Genomic DNA, 17,179 nt, shown 5'->3' with positions numbered 1-17,179 from the left:
TTTATCAGATCAAATACAACGCTGAAAATAGAATTAGTTCTAAGGTTTATTTTCATTTTTAACTTTGAATCTGAGACTACGGTAGTAGAACAGTGATAAATATACTTGTTCACCCATGATCAAAATCTGAAATGTCTGCATGCTATGTTTAAGATGGAAGATGGAGAACACTAGTTTTTTTTTAATGTAAAATTTAACCAATACACATATAAATATGAGTGTAAAAATATCTATAGGCTGTCATACCCAGGAAGAATCAGAAAGACCATTTACTAACTGTTATAGTTCTAAGACTCTATTCATCTAAGATTTGTTTTAACATTCTTACTGTCTTCCTTCTTCAACTGCTTTCCTGTGCTCGGATGGGTCCCGTCAGTAGCGGTATGGGAGGGGCTGCTAATGACAGTCTTCATGGGACGGGTCTGCTGTTGCCCCCAGTGAGCCACTCCTCTGCTGACCTCCAGGGTTAATTGGATCATACGGTTAATGGCTTGTTGAATGTCATCCAAACTGGGAACCATTACCTGTGGAAAGAAGAAATAAGTTCCTGGTGCTGCCAACACATAAAAATCCATCCCTCTGATTCTCACCACACCTGTTCCCCACTGAGCAGGGAGAGCCTCCGCTGGCCCAGTGGAAGGCTGCTTCGAGGAGAGGGATGGTGGAGGAAGGTAGGCTGCAGACTTTACCGATCTTCAAGCTTTCCTATTCTACCAATTCCTGCAGGCAGAAAGGTCAAACATAGTACTTGTCATCCTTTCCCTGGGAGGGTGGCTGGCTGCAGCCAAACACTGTGGGCAGGTGTTGGATGTCCATGAAGCAGAGTAACTGAAGAAACTATACTGCCAAGATTTTGACCTCAGTTCTTTGAAATGCACCAAATAAGCAAAGAAGCTGTCCTCCAGGAGGCCAGACTGTGTAGATGTGGTGTCAGGTGAGCCATAGATTGTTCCTGCCTGGCCTTAACCCTTGGCTTGTCACAGAATGCACCTCAGTCATCCTGTAAGGCTTGGTGTTCCAGATGTCAATAAGCAGCCGGAGGGGTGGTAGAGGAAAGTGCCCTAAGAAGGCACAAGGGACCCATGAATTCAGGGCACAGGCTCTCTCTTTCTTTGTTTCTATTCTGCCATGGGTTGTCTTACAGTTGGGTGTTCAGTATAGGGATTTGGACTTCTGAGATGGCCTTATTTAGATAATTTAATGTCTGAAGTAAGAAAAACCAAGATGGTTTGTAGGGTACTTGCTAACTGATGGCCCAACAGATACTTAACTCTTACACCAACCTTTAATACACCATGAGCTCTGCAGAAGTAAGTTTTACAACAGATATAAATGATACACTTTGATTTTTGTTAAATACGGAGGTGAAGTCAAAAAGCACAGAGGACCAAGAGATTAAATAAAAGTTCAGTTCTAATGCTATACTTCTTAAATACATTACCAAAATATCACTGTATTAACTTGAATATTTAATAATACTTACCACATTAGGAATCACAAGATGTACTTCAGATTTTAGAAGGGAAATAACATCTTCTGACCGCTTTCGTCCATAAGGGCTGTAATAAGATGGACATTTAGCTTATAAACCTTAACCTAAAATTTCATAAATAGCTTGGTTATGCTGCAAGTTTCAATCCTAAAAAAATAAAGACAATTTTCAAAATACTGAATTAATGAAGAGAACGTTATTTACAATGGAACCACAAATTTCATGAACTAGTTCATAAATTAAGAACACTGAATGATTTAATATTCTTTGAAGTGAAAAACTTGTCTCCTACCCATTTTCTAGTATTTTAACGTTGCTTTCTCTCAGCAAAGTACCACCTAGTAATGTTTACTAAAAGCACTCCTTTTCCCAGCCCCAGAACAGATGCTGAAAATCACCAACAAAAAGCGTATGCCTTCATATACTTTATTTTTGTGTGTGTACAAGATTAAACAGGAGGTTTCTAGTCAAAACCTTCCCAAAACTGCCTTTGTAAACAATATCAGTTATGCTCAGACAGAAGTACAGACACACACACAGACACATGAGTGCAATTAATGAATGACACATACCAGCACTGCAAATTACTTTGGTTATCTCCCCCTGCCTGATCTCTGTCCCCATCCCAGACAAAATTATAATAAATGTAAACTTTCCACAGCAAGAAATGTTATCATTACTGAAAACTACACCTCCATTCATAACTACAAGCAGACTGGGGGAGAAAAAAATCACAGGAAACAAAGCCCCCACATTCACAGTGGAGACCCAACTTTAGTATTCAGGGTCAATGGTTCCCAGATAAGGAACTCTTTGAACTAAAAGCAAGCAAGCAAAGAAACAACAGAAAAAACCTCTAATTCATAGTCTCACTGTGAAATCAAGATGCAGCAATAAAACAAGTGTAGACTGTGTTTGAAAGGGTACAACCTGAGAACAAGAGTTTCATAAAGTATAATCAAACAGCTGAACTAACAGAAGCGGTGAACAGCGCAGCCGATCCTTTGGTGACTTATTTGACAAACTAGAGGATTAGCTTAAGGAATTCTCCAAGCTTTCAGATGCAAAATACAAGAGAAGGAAATTACTTAAGGAAAAGGTAAGTGAAATAATAAAGAAAAGATAAGTAATGTTTATCGAACGCTTAGTGTATGACAGGCGCTTTTCCAAGCACTTTCCATGAATCAACACATTTCATGCTCATGTTAACTCTTGATGTGGATCCCATGATTATTATTTCCATTTTGTAGATGAGGAAACCAAGACACAGAGAGTTTAAGTAACTTAACAGTGGGTCACTCAGCTCAGAGACGCTCTACGACCTAGATCCAACGTGGGAACCCTACATAAAATAAATTTAAGCATAGCCCTTCTCAAATCTTAAGAATAGACTTGTTTTTTCACCTTGAAATGATTCTCTGTGTGCCTGATGGGATTAATGGGTGAAAAATGACTTACAGCTAAACACATAATTTGTTAATTTCCAGAATAAAGGGGGAAATCCTGTAAACAGCAAGAAACAGTTTGTTACTTAGAAAAGAAAATCAGATTAGCAGCAAAACCCGCCTCTGAAAATGGAAACAAAAGAAGCCAGTGATTGTGCTTTGTGAGTGGCATTTAGCTACAAAATAACGGTTCTGTCTTGACCTCGTGAATGATAACACCTTTTATCTGGATGTTCTCTGTCTGCATCCCACCTGAGGAAAAAATCAAATTGGGTTTGCATTTCAGTTGAGGCAAGATATATTAATAATATCCTTCATTACTAAAAGAGATCTCTACTGTTTATGCGGATGGAGTGTGCAGGGCTTGCCCAGATGAAGGTTGGCAAGCCAAGTGCCACAAATAAAAATGAAAAAGGAAGCATTAAAAAAAAAAAAAAGAAGAAGCCAGTGAAATAGTATCTGTGGAGTGTGAGAGAAAGTGGTTGTGATCCAAGTTGACCTACTAGCCTTCATGGGTGAGGGTAAGAGAAAGACATTTTAGACAAGGGAGGATTCTGCAATATTATACTCATGTATACCTCTTCAAAACTCACATCAGTACTGTTGTAAATTAACATGGCATAGTGAGTTCAGACTTCAAAAATGCCTCTTTGTGCCAAACACATCACAATCACGGATAGACTCTGAAGGACTTGAAAATGCTCGAACACAAGATTAGGATCTCCACAAATCAGGAACGCATCAGAAACACACAACAGCCTGGCCAGGGCTCTGGTCAGGAAATAGGCAGTGAGAGTGAGAGGCTGGCCCCTGTGGACTCTGAGGGACTGAAGTAGTCCGTGTTAGAGGGGACTCATCCAGGCTTGCTACCCGAAGCCAGACATTGAAGTGATGTTCCCCTACTTGTAAAGAGAGACAAAACAACAGCAAGATAAAGTTTGTCAACCTACTGCCTGCAGCTGCAGCTTTTCCAAAAGCTGTGGCCCTGGGGTGAAAGAAGCAAGTCCACAGCATGCCCAAGAAGCCACTAAGCCGGCTCACTTCTGTGCTCCCTGCTTAAACCTGCCATTTCCCAGCATCTCTTCAGGGGATATGTAACTGTGAACAAATAGGACCCAGTTCTGCACTTAAGGTACCAAGAGTCACGTGGAGGCAAAAGTGAAACTCCTAGAAAGGGAGGGAAGGAGAGAGAAACACACAAAAACAAAAAAAACTTCTCACTCAAGGAGAGTCTACAAACTAAAATCCCAATATGCATGCATAAGTCTAATAGCAAGAAAGAGGACTAAAGATATCAATAATTGAAACAAAAACTCACTCCAGACAAAGTTCAATGTATAGAAGTATGACAAACTCTAAAATAAATATATTGAGAATGTTCAAAGAGATAAATGAAAGCAATCTTCCAAAAAATAATAAATTGCTAAACTAAAAAGGCAGGAATGATACAGGATCTGGAGGATAAGGAAAAAAGTACTAACTGAAATATTTAAGATGCAGTAGATGAGATCGCCTTTAGGCTAGATACAGAGATACTTGCCCATAACATAACCCAGAAAGGCAAAAAGACAAAAATATATGACAGACTAGTTAGGAGACAGGAAAGAGAGACTGAGATGCTGCAACATCTGAGACGGTCACGTGTCCATGGTGCCCAGGACAGTTCTGGTTTAAGTCCATCCTAACACTTCATCTGGACAGTGCTTCTTCACTCAAAAGAGTGTCCTAGATGGAACAATTATGTGATCAACTTACTCAACATTCAACTACAGGAGTTCCATAACAAGAGGATGTCTCAGAAGCAATAACCGAAAAAGGAAATTGCTGATGATTTTCCAGGATTAAGGAACCCTATAAGCCCTCAAATAGAAAGTGTTCTCTGAGAACAAAGCATGATTAAATAAAGACAAATCCACACCAGGAAAGGAAGCTACAGAACATCAAGGATAAAATACAATTTTTAGTTAGACTCACTGCAAACTTCTCATCAACAAGAATACAGGTCAGGAAAAAACTGAAGAAATACTTTGAAAGTGCTGAGAGACAAACAAAAGTTTTTTATCCAGCCAAATCGTTTCAGACTTAAAATGAAGAATAACGGAGTTTACACCTCACACTCCCTGAGAAACCAGGGGTATAAAATAAATACACAAGAACCTGGAGACTTTAATAAAATATACCAGTAAATAAATTATTTTTGAGTGCTCAAAAAAAAGGTAAAAAGTAAAACAGCAAACAACAATGATGGGGAGACCTTCAAGATGGTGGAGGAGTAAGTCGTGGAGATTACCTTCCTCCCCACAAATACATCTACATGTGGAACAACTCCTACAGAACACCTACAGAATGCTGGTAGAAGACCTCAGACTTCCCAAAAGGCAAGAAACTCCCTACGTACCTGGGTAGGGCAAAAAAAAAAAGGAAAAACAGAGACAAAAGAATAGGGACAGGACGTGCACCACTGGGAGGGAGCTGTGAAGGGGGAAAAGTTTCCACACACTAGGAAGCTCCTTCACTGGCAGAGACGGGGGGTGGCAGGGGGGAAGCTTCAGAGCCACGGAGGACAGTGCAGCAACAGGGGTGCAGAGGGCAAAGCAGAGAGATTCCCACACAGACGATTGGTGCCAACCAGCACTCACCAGTCCAAGAGGCTTGTCTGCTCACCCGCCAGGGCAAGTCGGGGCTGGGAGCTGAGGCTCGGGCTTCGGAGGTCAGATCCCAGGGAGAGGACTGGGGTTGGCTGTGTGAACACAGCCTGAAGGAGCTAGTGTGCTACAGCTAGCCGGGAGGGAGTCCGTGAAAAAGTCTGGACCTGCCTAAGAGGCAAGAGACCATTGTTTCAGGGTGCACAAGGAAAGGGGATTCAGAGCACCGCCTAAACGAGCTCCAGAGACAGGCTAAAGCCGCGGCTATCAGCGCAGATCCCAGAGACAAGCGTGAAACGCTAACACTGCTGCTGCAGCCACCAAGAATCCTATGTGCAAGCACAGGTCACTACCCACACCTCCCCTCCACTCCCCAGGAGCCTGCACAGCCTGCCATTGCCAGGGCCCCTTGATCCAGGGACAACTTCCCCAGGAGAACACATGATGCCTCAGGCTGTTGCAGCATCACACTGCCCTCTGCCTCCACAAGCTCGCCCCACATTCCCATTATAATTACCATACCCCCCCTCTCCCCGGCCTGAGTGAGCCAGAGCCCCCTAATCAGCTGCTACTTTAACCCCATCCTGTCTGTTGGGAACAGATGCCAGAGGGTGACCTACATGCAGAGGTGGGGCCAAAACCAAAGCTGAACCCCGGGAGCTGTGAGAACAAAGAAGAGAAAGGGAAATCTCTCCCAGCAGACTCAGGAGCAGCGGATTAAATCCCCACAATCAACGTGATGTACCCTGCGTCTCTGGAATACCTGAACAGACAACGAATCATCACAAAATTGAGGCAGTGGACTTTGGGAGCAACTGTAGACTTGGGGTTTGCTGTCTGTGACTGATTTGTTTCTGACTTTTATGTTTATCTTAGTATAGTTTTTAGTGCTGTTATCATTGGTGGATTTGTTTATTGTTTCTTCACTCTCTTCTTTTTTTTTTTTTTTTTTTTTTGCGGTACGCGGGCCTCTCACTGTTGTGGCCTCTCCCGTTGCGGAGCACAGGCTCCGGACGCGCAGGCTCAGCGGCCATGGCTCACGGGCCCAGCCACTCCGCGGCATGTGGGATCTTCCCGGACCGGGGCACGAACCCGTGTCCCCTGCATCGGCAGGCGGACTCTCAACCACTGCGTCACCAGGGAAGCCCCACTCTCTTCTTTTTTATTATTATTATTACTTTAAAAATTTCTTATTCTAATTATTTTTTTTATTTATTATGTTTTTTTCTTTCTTTTCTTTCTCCCTTTTCTTCTGAGCCATGTGGCTGAGAGGGTCTTGGTGCTCAGGCCTGGTGTCAGGCCTGAGCTTCTGAGGTGGGAGAGCCGAGTGCAGGACATGGGACCACCAGAGACCTACCAGTTCCATGTAATATCAATTGGCGAGAGCTCTCCCAGAAATCTCTGTCTCAACGCTAAGAACCAGCTCCAGCCAACAGCCAGCAAGCTCCAGTGCTGGACACTCCATGCCAAACAACTAGCAAGACAGGAACAAAACCACATCCATTCACAGAGAGGCTGCCTAAAATCATGCTAAGTTCACAGTCACCCCAAAACACACCACCGGACGTGGCCCTGCCCTCCAGAAAGACAAGATCCAGCCTCATCACCAGAACACAGGCACCAGTCACCTCCACCAGGAAGCCTACACAACCCACTGAACCAACCTTACCCGCTGGGGGCAGACACCAGAAACAACAGGAACTATGAACCTGCAGCCAGCAAAAAGAAGACCCCAAACACAGTAAGTTAAACAAAATGAGAAGACAGAGAAATATGCATCAGATGAAGGAGCAAGGTAAAAACCCACCAGACCAAACAAATGAAGAGGAAATAGGCAGTCCACCTGAAAAAGAATTCAGAGTAATGATAGTAAAGATGAACCAAAATCTTGGAAATAGAATGGAGAAAATACAAGAAACGTTTAACAAGGACCTAGAAAAACTAAAGAGCAAAAAAAAAATGATGAACAACACAATAAATGAAATTAAAAATTCTCTAGAAGGAATCAATAGCAGAATAACTGAGGCAGAAGAACGGATAAGAGACCTGGAAGATAAAATAGTGGAAATAACTACTGCAGAGCAGAATAAAGAAACAAGAATGAAAAGAACTGAGGACAGTCTCAGAGACCACTGGGACAACATTAAACACATGAACATTTGAATTACGGGGTCCCAGAAGAAGAGGAGAAAAAGAAAGGGTCTGAGGAAATATTTGAAGAGATTACAGTTGAAAACTTCCCTAACATGGGAAAGGAAATAGTCAATCAAGTCCAGGAAGCGCAGAGAGTCCCATACAGGATAAATCCAAGGGGAAACACACCAAGACACATATTAATCAAACTATCAAAAATTAAGTACAAAGAAAAAATATGAAAAGCAGCAAGGGAACAGCAACAAATAACATACAAAAGGATCCCCATAAGGTTTCTTCTTTCAGCAGAAATTCTGCAGGCCAAAAGGGAGTGGCTTTAAAGTGATGAAAGGGAAAAACCTACAACCAAGATTACTCTACCCAGCAAGGATCTCATTCAGATTCAAAGGAGAAATTAAAATCTATACAGACAAGCAAAAGTTAAGAGAATTCAGCACCACCAAACCAGCTTTTCAACAAATGCTAAAGGAACTTCCCTAGGCAGGAAACACAAGAGAAGGAAAAGACCTACAATAACAAACCCAAAACAATTAAGAAAATGGTAATAGGAACAGACATATCGATAATTACCTTAAATGTAAATGGATTAAATGATCCAACCAAAAGAATGGACTATCTGAATGGATACAAAAATAAGACCTGTATATATGCTGTCTACAAGAGACCCACTTTAGACGTAGGGACAAATACAGACTGAAAGTGAGGAGATGGAAAAAGATATTCCATGCAAATGGAAATCAAAAGAAAGCTGGAGTAGCAATTCTCATATCAGACAAAATAGACTTTAAAATAAAGACTATTACAAGAGACAAAGAAGGACACTACATAATGATCAAGGGATCAATCCAAGAAGAAGATATAACAATTGTAAATATTTATGCACCCAACATAGGAGCACCTCAATACATAATGCAAATGCTAAGAGCCATAAAAGGGGAAATCGACAGTGACACAATCATAGTAGGGGACTTTAACACCCCACTTTCACCAAAGCACAGATCATCCAAAATGAAAATAAATAAAGAAACACAAGCTTTAAATGGCACATTAATCTTGAGAAAGAAAAACAGAGCTGGAGGCATCAGGCTCCCTGACTTCAGACTATACTACAAAGCTACAGTAATCAAGACAGTATGGTGCTGGCACAAAAACAGAAATATAGATCAATGGAACAGGATAAATAGCCCAGAGATAAACCCATGCACATATGGTCACCTTATCTTTGATAAAGGAGGCAAGAATATACAGTGAAGAAAAGACAGCCTCTTCAGTAAGTGGTGCTGGGAAAACTGGACAGCTCATGTAAAAGAATGAAATTAGAACACTTCCTAACACCATACACAAAAATAAACTCAAAATGGATTAAAGACCTAAATGTAAGGGCTGACACTATAAAGCTCTTAGGAGGAAAACATAGGAAGAACACTCTTTGACATAATTCACAGCAAGATCCTTTTTGACCCATCTGCTAGAGAAATGGAAATAAAAACAAAAATAAGCAAATGGGACCTAATGAAACTTACAAAGGAAAGGAAACCATAAACAAGACGAAAAGACAACCCTCAGAATGGAAGAAAATATTTGCTAATGAAGCAACTGACAAAGGATTAATCTCCAAAATATACAAGCAGCTCATGCAGCCCAATATCAAAAAAACAAACAACCCAATGGGCAGAAGACCTAAATAGACATTTCTCCAAAGAAGATATACAGATTGCCAACAAACACATGAAAGGATGCTCAACATCACTAATCATTAGAGAAATGCAAATCAAAACTACAATGAGGTATCACCTCACACCGGTCAGAATGGCCATCATCAAAAAATCTACAAACAGGGCTTCCCTGGTGGCACAGTGGTTGAGAGTCCACCTGCCGTTGCAGGGGACATGGGTTTGTGCCCCGGTCCGGGAAGATCCCACATGCTGCAGAGCGGCTGGGCCCGTGAGCCATGGCCGCTGAGCCTCAGCGTCTGGAGCCTGTGCTCCGCAACAGGAGAGGCCACAACAGTGAGAGGCCCGCATACCGAAAAAAAAAAAAAATCTACAAACAATAAATGCTGGAGAGGGTGTGGAGAAAAGGGAACCCTCTTGCTCTGTTGGTGGGAATGTAAATTGATACAGTCACTATGGAGAACAGTATGGAGCTTACTTAAAAAGCTAAAAATAGAACTACCATATGACCCAGCAATCCCACTACTGGGCATATACACTGAGAAAACCATAATTCAAAAAGAGTCATGTACCACAATGTTCATTGCAGTACTGTTTACAATAGCCAGGAAATGGAAGCAACCTAAGTGTCCATCGACAGATGAATGGATAAAGAAGATGTGGCACATATATACAATGGAATATTACTCAGCCATAAAAAGAAACGAAATTGAGTTATTTGTAGTGAGGTGGATGGACCTAGAGTCTGTCATACAGAGTGAAGTAAGTCAGAAAGAGAAAAACAAATACCATATGCTAACACATATATATGGAATCTAAAAAAAAAAATACTTCTGATGAACCTAGGGGCAGGACAGGAATAAAGATGCAGACATAGAGAATGGACTTGAGGACACAGGCAGGGAGAAGAGTAAGCTGGGATGAAGTGAGAGAGTAGCATTGACATATATACACTGCCAAATGTAAAATAGATAGCTAGTGGGAAGCAGCTGCATAGCACAGGGAGATCAGCTCAGTGCTTTGTGACCACCTAGAAGGGTGGGATAGGAAGGGTGGGAGGGAGACGCAAGAGGGAGGGTATATGGGGATATATGTATACATATAACTGATTCACTTTGTGATACAGCAGAAAGTAACACAACATTGTAAAGCAATTATACTCCAATAAAGATGTTAAAATAAATAAATAAATCAAAGAATGAGAAAGTAGATAAACTTCATGCCAAGGCCCTTGTAGTTAGAAATGAGAAAATTGAAAAAACTATACACAGTACTTTTTTAAAAATATAGCTAAATATATGTGTTCTAAATTTGAAGGTAACTACTGAAAGAACTTAAGTATAGGAAAGAGAATAAAAGGGAAAAATTATCCATTCCAAAGGGAACAGATAATAAATGAACCAGACAAAGGATAGTAAGAAACCACAAAATAAAATGTCATAAATTAAGTGTAACTATATTAAAAAATCACAAAAATGTAAGCAGATTAAACTCTTTAAAAGGCAGAAATAATCAGATTAAATAAAAATATCAGGTATAAGACTCATAGACATAGAGAACAGACTTGTGGTTGCCAAGGGTGAAGGAGGGAGGGAGAGGGATGGACTGGGAGTTTGGGGTTGGTAGATGCAAACTACTACATTTAGAATGGATAAACAACAGGTCCTAATGTATAGCACAGAGAACTATACTCAACATCCTGTGATAAACCATAATAGAAAAGAACATAAAAGAAGAATGTATCTATATATATGTGTATAACTGAGTCACTTTGCTGTACAGCAGAGACTGGCACAACATTGTAAATCAACTCTATGTCAATATTAAAATATATCAGGTATATTATGCTTTTAAAAGGTAAAACAAAAAAGCTTCACAGAAAAAATTAAATGAAGGGATAGAAAAGGTATACCAAAAAATCTGGGAAAGTAAAATTAATGACAGACTAAAAATAATTTGAGAAATCAAGATTAATATGGATAAAGAGGCTCATCAAATAAAAATAAAATAAACAGTGTTCTAGGCAGACTTAACTATATGACATCACATGCACCTAACAACACAGCCTTAAAAGATATAAAACAACGACTGAAACAGAAGGAAAATTTGACAACTTCACTATCACATTGGGAGATTTTAATAGTGCAAGTAAATTAAAATTCAGCAATGAATAACCAAGAAATAAACCTAACAAAAATGTAGAAGACTTTTACACAGGGAATTACAAAACTTCATTGAGAAGTAATAAAAAAGACAAATAAATGGAGAGATAATCCATGACTCTGAATGGAAGACTCAATATTGTAAGGATGCTAATTCTCTCCAAATCTACCTATAGATTCAGTGTAATTTAAATAACAATTCCAAAAGAAAAATTAATTTTCTTTTAACTAATTAACCATATGGGAAAAAATATACTGGTCTCCTACCTCACACTAAACACAAAATAAATACCATGTGGATTAAACCCCTAACTGCAAAAGATAAAACTTTAAAACTTTTAGAAGATATTATGAAGTACAGAAAGATTTCTTTTAAAAGACATAAAAATCACAAACTACTAAGGAAAAGACTGATAGATTTGAATATTTTTAAACTCAGCAAAGAATATCATAAATAGGAGTTTAAAAGTATCATCAACAAAATAATATATTGAGACCACCCATGAATAAATCCAATCCAATAGAAAAACAGGCAGAAGGAAGGAAGAAACAAGGGAGGGAAAGAGGAGGAGGGAGGGAGGGAGGAAGAGAGGGGGAAAGAAAGGGAAGGGAAGGAAGGGAAGGGAAGGGAAGGCAAATTTTTAAAAAGAGAAAGCACAAATGGCTCATAAACATGAAAATATGTTTAACCTCATCAGTAACCAGGAAAATGATTTAAATGATTTAAATCCCAGTGAGACGCCATTTCACACCCTATATGCTAGCAACAATTTTTTAATTGAATGACACCAACTGTGTGCAAGGATGAGGATCCATAGGCACTCTCATGCTAGGCACTGCCTGGTAAATTGAGGCATGCACACAGCCCAGGGCCCAGCCATTCCACTCTGAGCAGGTGCAGCAGGAGACAGGCACAAGAATGTTCACAATAGCCCAAACTGGAAACAACCCAATCTATCAGCATAGATGCACCTCAAAAGCAATACTGAACACAGTTCAAATACAGGCAAATTAAATGATACAAACATGGGGTAAACTGTCAGGCAAACCAAGACAATGATAAACATCAAGTTCAGGATAGTGGTTACCTTTGGGTGAGCAGAGGAAGGACCAGTAAGGGTACTGGTAGTGTTCAGTGTTCTTTGTCTTGGCCTGGGTGCTAGGAACATGGCTGTTCATTTATCAGTGTTCTTGCAGTATTACACGCTTGTTTTCATACAGTCTTTTCATAAATGCCGTGTTTTAAATTTTACAATTATTAAAATTAATTAATAAAAATAAAAAGTGCTTTAGTGTTACGTTGTGATAGTTTTACCAGACATATTTAGCATATTTTCAACTTGCCTGGCAACAAATATTCTTCTTTTCATTGTGTCCAAAGATAACCGTGTAGCTTTTTGAAGACTGTCTAGTAATTGATGAGAGAAAAAAGCGTAGACCTCTTTACATTCCTGTAATGAGAAATCATATTAAATTTGGTACAAAAAATAAAAACTCTAACACCTCCAAAGCAATAATACAATATTAGAAGTGACATGCGAAAGATGAAAAATAATAAACTATACAATTTCAATTATATTGTAGAAATAAATTCAATCCTAAATTACTTGTTTTTTTAAACAAGTAAGAATACGTGAAAGGTGTGCTTTCATAAACACCCTAGCAAATTATAAGGCATTACTCAAAAGCCAAAATTCAAAAACAGCTAATTGAAAATAATCCTGGTTTGCTCAATATTCAATAATTCACTCAACAAAACTGAAGCACTTAAGTGTGGTGCACTTTTCAATGCTTAGAGGTATGGGCACAAGAGGATATGTAGTCTCCAACCTCAAAAATCTCAGCTTGGTGGATAAACATATTTTAAAATGTATGATACCAAAATACATAGGATGAAACTTCCACCGTCCTGGCACCATGGTTTGTCCCTCTCTGCAAGCCCTTCTTTCCCACCAGAGAAGAAGTAGCCACATTTATTGGTCAGAGCACAGAATAAATATTGAGCCTGGGCAGGAATCTGGGCACTACGTCTTGCTTGCACAGTGATTCACACATCCGGAGCCAGGCTCTGGCCACACTGTTCCTCTCCACCCTACACCCTGACCCTCTGAGTCTGGGTGGGCCAGTCAGGTTCAGTTGAGTCAGAAGGGAGGCTTATCAGGTGTGAACAAAGAGGAATATGATTGGGTTGGTCAACTACCAGGCTAAAGAGCAGGCATGACATAATCAGATGTTTACGTTAGACCACTGTGGAAGCGATGTGGAAGGTGGATTTGAGAGGCAGAGGCTGTTTAGGAGATGTCTGCACTGATGCAGCTCTAAGTGATCTCCCATCTTGAGAGGCTCTGATGGTACTCAGTCTTGCTCTAAGGACCCCAGCCAGTGTCAAAGGGAATGCAGCTGGAAGCGAAGCACTCTCCTGCTGACCCCCACCAACTGATAGTGGCTGCCTGGTGCATGGTATGAGAAGCAATCTACAGCTAAAATCTAGACTCAGCGGGAAAGTGTTTCCCGATCAATTAGTGATAGCATCCTTGAGCCAGAAGGTGAAAGTGAAACAAACGTGTGCTGTTTATTTCCAAGACTGTGTTAGGGTAGGGGTTAGAGAGTGTAAAAGAATGTAAGATGGAGAAAGAATGAAAAGATGAGTACGGGGCTTCCCTGGTGGCGCAGTGGTTGAGAGTCTGCCTGCCGATGCAGGGGACACGGGTTCGAGCCCTGGTCTGGGAGGATCCCACATGCCGCGGAGCAACTGGGCCTGTGAGCCACAACTACTGAGCCTGCGCATCTGGAGCCTGTGCTCTGCAACGAGAGGCTGTGATAGTGAGAGGACCGTGCACCGCGATGAAGAGTGGCCCCCGCTCGCTGCAACTGGAGAAAGCCCTCGCACAGAAACTAAGACCGACACAGCCAAAAATAAATTAAAAATTAAAAATTAAAAAAAAAAAAAAGATGAGTATGGAGGATTAAAAGAAAACTGACGGGAGCAGGAGAAAGCACGAATTGGTACAAATGTGAGAGTGGCATTTAGAGTTGATGCACGACCAGAAGGCCTAAGAAGGCCTAAGAAGGATGAAGAATCCCCATGTCTCCTCCTCAACTTTCATTCTCAACACAGCTCAGCATAATGTGAGAATCTGCCCACCTGGGGTTTCTCCTGCGGGAGAATCCACAGTGTTAATAAAAAATGCAGATCCCTGGACCCCAAGAGAATCAAAACCCGGTCTTGCAATACAGGTAATTCTATTAAAAACAATAACTGAGAACAAAGTTCTCCACTTTGAGTCAAATGGATTGGCACTACAATCCCAGATGTGACATTTACTACATAAGAAAACACGGTCAGTCACAATAGGGGAGACAACTATATAAACTGTAATTGATAGAATAGCATTAAAAGTTGACAGTGCTGGGGAAAACTGTAAGGATTGCTGTGTCTTGTCAGATGCTACAGTGTAGAACTGAAAATTATATTTTCTGGATTTTGTTATAAATCCACACAGACTGCTTGCAGAACTGCCTGGAAAAAAAAAAACCCACCATTTGGGGTTATCTACAATCCTGTAAGTCATAATTCTGTGAAATTGCATAAGGTTGCTTTACAATAAATACCTTTTTAAATTCATCTTCTTTATGATTAACATCAACCTCAGGCACAATATTAGGCTCATAATCAACACTTTCACCCTCTTCTGTTTCACTTCCAAAAACAACATGTTTTCTCTGTTCTATAGATAAAAGATAAAACAAAAATATAACAGTTAATACTTGGCATTTGGTTTATTCTATGCAACCAAACCTTCTTAGGAAGGTCCTTCTTAAAAGAATTCTTAATTTAAAAATTAAAAATTTGTTGCTGGGAGAAATCACCCTTGAATTCAATTTAAATCACCCATCTCAACAGAATTAACATTCTATTAAGAAATACACTCTTTAAATATACTGTACTCTGTATTAGTATCTAGAATTAAGAAACATTTAAAGAGGGGTTATTTTACCGGCTCTCTTTCTAAAATACCTGTTTACCTTTTGGGTTTGCCATCTTAAGCTGACATGTTCGTGTTTTTGATACTTCTGATGAAAACTACTTAAACTAAGTGGAAAACCTCTCAGAGAAAGAAGAGATGTGGCGGATACTTGTTTAAGCTGGAGTTTCTCAACCTCAGCGCTACTGACAGGCTTTGTTGTTGCAGCTGTCCTATGCCATAGAGGATATTCAGCAGCGTCCCTGGCCTCTACTCACTAGATGCCATCCCCACTCAGTGTGACAGCCAGCATAGTGGAATGCTGTACCAAAAAAAAAAAGTTAACATAGCAGGCCAGAGACTGCTATCCATGGAAGGGCCTGCTTGCAAGGTTGGTCCCCAGTAAGTATCTATGAACTTGGATTTCAGAGGGGTGCCCACCATTCCCTCATTCATAAAAAGGGCTCACTGTGCCTAAACTGCAAACGGTGTGGTTTATGCTGAACATCTGCTCTCCTTCTGGGAGTCTGGAATTTTGGTGCCTGCTAGGCACAAGGTGCCTACTTGAGAACGTATCTGTAACACTTGTGATTCAAACATTGTAACCAGCCACATTACCTGGTAACTGTTTTGCTGTTTTCCCACTGTATTTAACTTCATAAATAGTCTCAAATATTGATATAAGTTCTTTGACAGCTTCTTCCACGTGCTTACTTTTGTGGTTTAGAACCTCAGCCCATTCTTTTGTGTATGTCTATTAAATAAAAAAATGACTATTAATTTCCAGATACTTAAAACTACTGTGAAATTTATTAATACGACTTCAACTTATCAAACTCTAATGCCATTTGAAAATACCTAGAGATAGTGGCCAATAGCATAATGTTTCAGACCCCAAAGTGTCAATGGCTAAAAGCAGCTTGAGACAGCTGCTAAGTCTCAAGCAAAGAAAAGGAGAAAGAAGAAAAATTCAAAGTTTTTTTTTTTTTTTTGGCCGCACCACGTGGCATGCGGGATCTTAGCTCCCCGACCAGGGATCGAACCTGCACCCCTGTAGTGGAAGCGTGGAGTTTTAACCACTGGACTGCCAGAGAAGTTGCAAATTCAAAGTTTTTCACCTTACCTGACTCATTCACACACAGAGATCTACAGTCCCATTCATATGGGCAAAAAGAAAGAAGCCTAAAGGCCTAGGAGATGAAGATGTCAAAGTTGAAAATGAGAAATGGTTTTTTAAAAGGACAATCCAGGGACTTCCCTGGTGGTGCAGTGGTTAAGAATCTGCCTGCCAATGCAGGGGACACGGATTCGAGCCCTGGTCCGGGAAGATCCCACATGCCACGGAGCAACTAAGCCCTTGTGCCACAACTACTGAGCTTGCGCTCTAGAGCCCGTGAGCCACAACTACTGAGCCTGTGTGCCACAACTACCAAAGCCTGCGCACCTAGAGCCCATGCTCTGACACAAGAGAAGCCACCATAATGAGAAACCTGTGCACCACAACAAAGAGTAGCCCCCGCTCGCCGCAACTAGAGAAAGCCCCGACGGAGCAACAAAAGACCCAATGCAGCTAAATAAATAAATAAATAAACTTATTTTTTTTAAAAAAGAAAAGGACAATCCAAAGTGTTGTTTTGAGATTC

The 17,179-nt window shown here is 40.5% G+C and overlaps 1 protein-coding gene across 2 annotated transcripts in view; it reads right to left on the bottom strand.

The window, feature by feature from the left end:
* DNAH8 (dynein axonemal heavy chain 8) overlaps positions 1-17,179 on the bottom strand; it is a 310,370-nt gene that overhangs the window by 237,770 nt on the left and 55,421 nt on the right. Inside the window, exons 18-23 of one of the 2 annotated variants that reach the window (XM_060307337.1) lie at positions 16,155-16,290; positions 15,184-15,299; positions 12,924-13,022; positions 12,521-12,525; positions 1,484-1,559; positions 329-524 (exon numbers count right to left, since the gene is read on the bottom strand). In XM_060307337.1, coding sequence (XP_060163320.1) covers positions 329-524; positions 1,484-1,559; positions 12,521-12,525; positions 12,924-13,022; positions 15,184-15,299; positions 16,155-16,290 — 628 coding nt within the window. Of the gene's footprint in view, positions 1-328; positions 525-1,483; positions 1,560-12,520; positions 12,526-12,915; positions 13,023-15,183; positions 15,300-16,154; positions 16,291-17,179 lie in introns of both variants that reach the window. The other variant, XM_030870835.2, reaches the window with a different exon arrangement.

The sequence above is a fragment of the Globicephala melas genome, chromosome 11 (assembly GCF_963455315.2).
Source record: "Globicephala melas chromosome 11, mGloMel1.2, whole genome shotgun sequence".
Lineage (NCBI taxonomy): Eukaryota > Metazoa > Chordata > Mammalia > Artiodactyla > Delphinidae > Globicephala > Globicephala melas.
This window is presented reverse-complemented; position numbering and strand designations above follow the sequence as displayed.